We start from the raw sequence: 3,847 nt of genomic DNA on the forward strand, positions 1-3,847 counted from the left end.
AGGAAGCAAGCTTTGAGCCAAAAAAAAAACTAAGAAGGATTCTCACACCACCCCGTGGCTCAAAGATTGCTTGAAATAAAGTATAAGTGACCCTCCACGGTGGTGAGGAAAAGAAAAGGGAGAAAATAAAAAATACAGCAAAGAAGCAGAGGGGGAAGGAGGAGGGGGAGAAGGGGAAGATAATCGTTACTCAATTACTACAAAAGATTTCTTGGGCTTGGTTACAAATGTTGCCCTGATCTGTTGGACTTGTCCATCATCAGTTGAAGTGGTTACAAAATACATGGAAGATACAACACGTTGTATAAGTTGAATAAAACATGGAATCATACAAGGTACGAACATAAGAGTTGCAACAACACACAGTAGATAAAACAGGATACGTTTGACCCATGGGCCACCTGGAAGCCAGGAAAATAAATCAAAGTTTGGGCCTTTCCAGGTTTGGACAGGAACATGGGCTATCTTCCGCATACCCTGGGCAATTTGTTTAGCAACTTCACCATTATCATCAATCTTTAGACAACAATTAGAGTCATTCAGTTTGCCAGAGACACCACTCGGTGATACCTCAGGAGTGGTGACACAAATGTTACATGATGAATAAAAGGTAGAAAGTGAAAAGAGACAACCATACATTTGGCAGTAACTAATAATAAAAAATAAATAGGTAAAACAAACTTAGGTATTTGTGTCAGCTGCTTTCCCCACCCAGGAACTCCCAGTGTAAGCCAGGATCCAGATGGGAATTCTTCAGTAGAGGTTGTGGTGTTTATGAATAGCCATACAATATTACACTTCAGTTAATTCACTAAAAGTGTATCTATTCTAATTTGACAATATGTGGACTTGCCATGTAATGTTTACTAAGATGATTTAGTGTCTCGAGAACTTTACACTTGAGCATTTCCAAAGCAATTCAAATGCTGAGAGATATAAATATTAGTTTGGCAAGTTCAAGTATTGTTACAGTCCACAGAACTTTTCACAGGACAGTGTGTGCAGGATACCCCCACAGTACAAACCATCAAAGAGGGGTAATCCCAGAAACATACACATCTCTTTTAAAACTTAGGCACTTTCCAACAGCCATGTTTTGGATGGAACTCCTAGACTGATGTGACACTGAAAAGCATCAGTGCAAAAGGCTTTCTGATAGATTTCTTTTGTGACCACATCTAATAGATATTAGATGGGTCCCTTGATTCATTTCCCAGTTTGTTAGGAATTTGGAAACACTGTGGAGGAGTTACATGCAAATCATAATCAGTTTGGTAAAAAAGGGGTGAAAAAAGGGGTCAAAAGTAATGGTATCACCGTGCAGGGAGTACCAGTAAGCCAGGATGACCTGTAAAAAACCCTGAACTCAGTTGTAAAGTTTAACAGATCCAAGGACTGATACCAATCACCACCCATACCCATAACAACACAAAACATAACACTATTGCAACCAAAAAATGTAATCAAGAGGTACATTCAGTGTTCTAGCATGATCAAATCTTCAGTATTTCTGTCACAAAACACAAATGATTAAAATCAGCTATTAGCCTTTTTGTGCTCTGTCAAGGTCCCACGGGGATCTTCTGTAAAATAAAACAAGACACCGACTTGCCCTTTTTGGGCTTTGTTAATATGGTTAAAAAATGAGGGAACAATCCAGCAGGTGTTGATTTCGTATTCCTTTTTCGGGGTATCTTTAGCCTTCCAAAGATATTTGTTAAGGGATCCTGTTAAGGTTAGGGGAAACTGGCCTCAGGTTAGCTGAGTCAATCGACACAGTCTGGCCAGGGAGGTAACAGTGTTTCCCTAGCTTATCAGCCACTGGATCGTGACTCACAGGGATAACTGGCAAGAGTGGTGAGGCCTTTGGACAGAAGGTGTTAAATCGACGATCTTGTTTCCCTTTGTTGTGAGCTTTCTCATGCATCCACCCTTCACCGCCCCCACCCCGCTCACTTGGGAGGGGCGAAGACGTCAGTTTTCTAATGGCTTGGATAGCCGTTCAGGTTCCTTGGGAGAGACCCTAGGACCTGGGGTTTTGCTTTCCCCGAGATTCTGGAGCTTTTGTTCTGGCCACCAGTTAACTAATTTCTCTAACCTGACAGTGGGTAACCCATTCATCAAATCTCGTGGAACACCCTTTTGCCAGCCAAGTGTCCAGAGACAATTACGTTTATGATCAATATTTCGCCTACCTGTTTTTACTGACAGTGAGACCCTTCCAGTCCCACTGAGCTTTGGGCTAGGAGGCCTGGGGGCAAGGCTGACCGCTGCAAGTCTTACTTCTCTTGGCTCAAATTTAGTGGAGGAAGAAACCACTGGCCCATATTTCCTTCCATAGTTAATTAACTCTTGGGCAACTTCTCCCCACGTCCATACTTTGTTTCCTGACTGCAGATGGTTGGGGGTTACAGTTCCTTCTAACACTGGCTGGGTTCTCTCTCCCTGAGACATAGCCTCTATTTTTCCTTGCAGTTGTATACCTATAGGTTTTAACGACTCTGGAAGCCCCCTAATTAAAGCAGTCATTCTCTCAGGATCAACAGGCATCATCATAGGTGATTCATGGTGTGGCTGCAGCTTTCTATCATACATCATTTGGAGACAAGCAGCCTTTTGAACACTCTCTACTAACTGATCAACTGTTCCAGTAATGGCAAGAGGGTCTCCCCGTTCTAAAGGGTTGAGACCACCTGCCCAATAGGCAGCCCTTTGCGTTAAGGACCAGGGAGCATGACTGTTGCCAGTAGTTAAAAATACTCCTGGTCCCCAATAACCTTCTGCTTCCTTTTCTGTTAACCGAATCTGGTCGCCACCAGTGAGGCTAACCCTCCATACATATTCTGTCTCTGATTCCTTTGGAGTGCGGCTGAAATCTTTCTGCAATTTTGCTAGTTCAGTGGCTGAGAAGGGAATTTCTTTAACATTAATTTGAGGATCTAGATCCTCACTGTTATCGAATGTGTATTCAGTTTTTATCAAAGGACGCAATGGGGCTATTGGAGTTTCTAATTTATCTAGCCTTTCCTTCATTCCTGGTAGTTCCACCTGAGGAAAAGTTTTTTCTCGAGGCGAACTGTGGGTGACGGTATGACTGGCATGCTTACACGTTAGCAGTTCCTTAAAGGCCATTTGCAACAAAGCTGAATTACGTTTCTCTCTTTCTAATTGTTCCTCGAGATTAACTATTTGATTCTGCAGAGTTTTTACCAATTCTTGTGTTACTTTAACCGATTCCTGTAGTGCTTCTATGGTTTGGAGTTCTGCCGAATGCTTTTCATTACGGAACTCCACAGCAGCTTTTAAAGTAGCCCCGAGTACGGCACAAATAAACGACTTTCCTTTTCCAGCTCGTGTACGAGCTTCATTCTGTAAGACACTAATGCGGTCCGAAACACTCTGCAAATTATGCCAATTTTGGCGTGCCCAATCCACCCCTGACAAAGAGGGACGAGCACCATGCTTTTCTAAAAGGTCAAATAACACATCTTCACTTTTCATACTGGCATTACTGTCGCTCATTTTTTCAATATAATGAAAGACCAACACTAAGGGAGGAGAAGGTACACGTATTCAAAAGCTCAGTTACTTCTCACCGCTCCTCCCAGGGAGATACACCACACCTAAACAAATGCAAATGATTCAATCACTCCTCCTTTCTTTGAGGGAGCACAAAAAATGTGAAGCTAAAGCAACACTTCCTAGGTTTCGATAGAGTAAATAAAACTTCTTGGAGAGGCACACACGTTTAAGTAACAAAATATCACTTCCTCACTTCCCCAAGAGGCGCGTGCACGCAGGCACACACACACACACACACACACACAAAAAAAAAAAAAAAAAAAAA

At 42.3% G+C, this 3,847-nt stretch overlaps 1 protein-coding gene across 1 annotated transcript; it reads right to left on the minus strand.

Annotated features, from left to right (window-relative positions):
* Positions 1 to 1,836: 1,836 nt before the first annotated feature.
* LOC122193907 lies at positions 1,837 to 3,522 on the minus strand. The gene has a single exon (XM_042894807.1). The coding sequence runs from the start codon at positions 3,520 to 3,522 to the stop codon at positions 1,975 to 1,977; it is 1,548 nt and encodes a 515-aa protein (XP_042750741.1). The 3' UTR covers positions 1,837 to 1,974.
* Between the last annotated feature and the right edge of the window lie 325 nt (positions 3,523 to 3,847).

This window comes from Lagopus leucura, unplaced genomic scaffold (genome assembly GCF_019238085.1).
Source record: "Lagopus leucura isolate 7727_CA_CO unplaced genomic scaffold, USGS_WTPT01 37711-0_obj-0_obj, whole genome shotgun sequence".
NCBI classification, from domain to species: Eukaryota; Metazoa; Chordata; class Aves; order Galliformes; family Phasianidae; genus Lagopus; species Lagopus leucura.

Excerpts from the sequence above, each read along its gene's own strand:
- LOC122193907 (XM_042894807.1), bottom strand. The coding sequence starts at position 3,522 with ATGAGCGACAGTAATGCCAGTATGAAAAGTGAAGATGTGTTATTTGAC.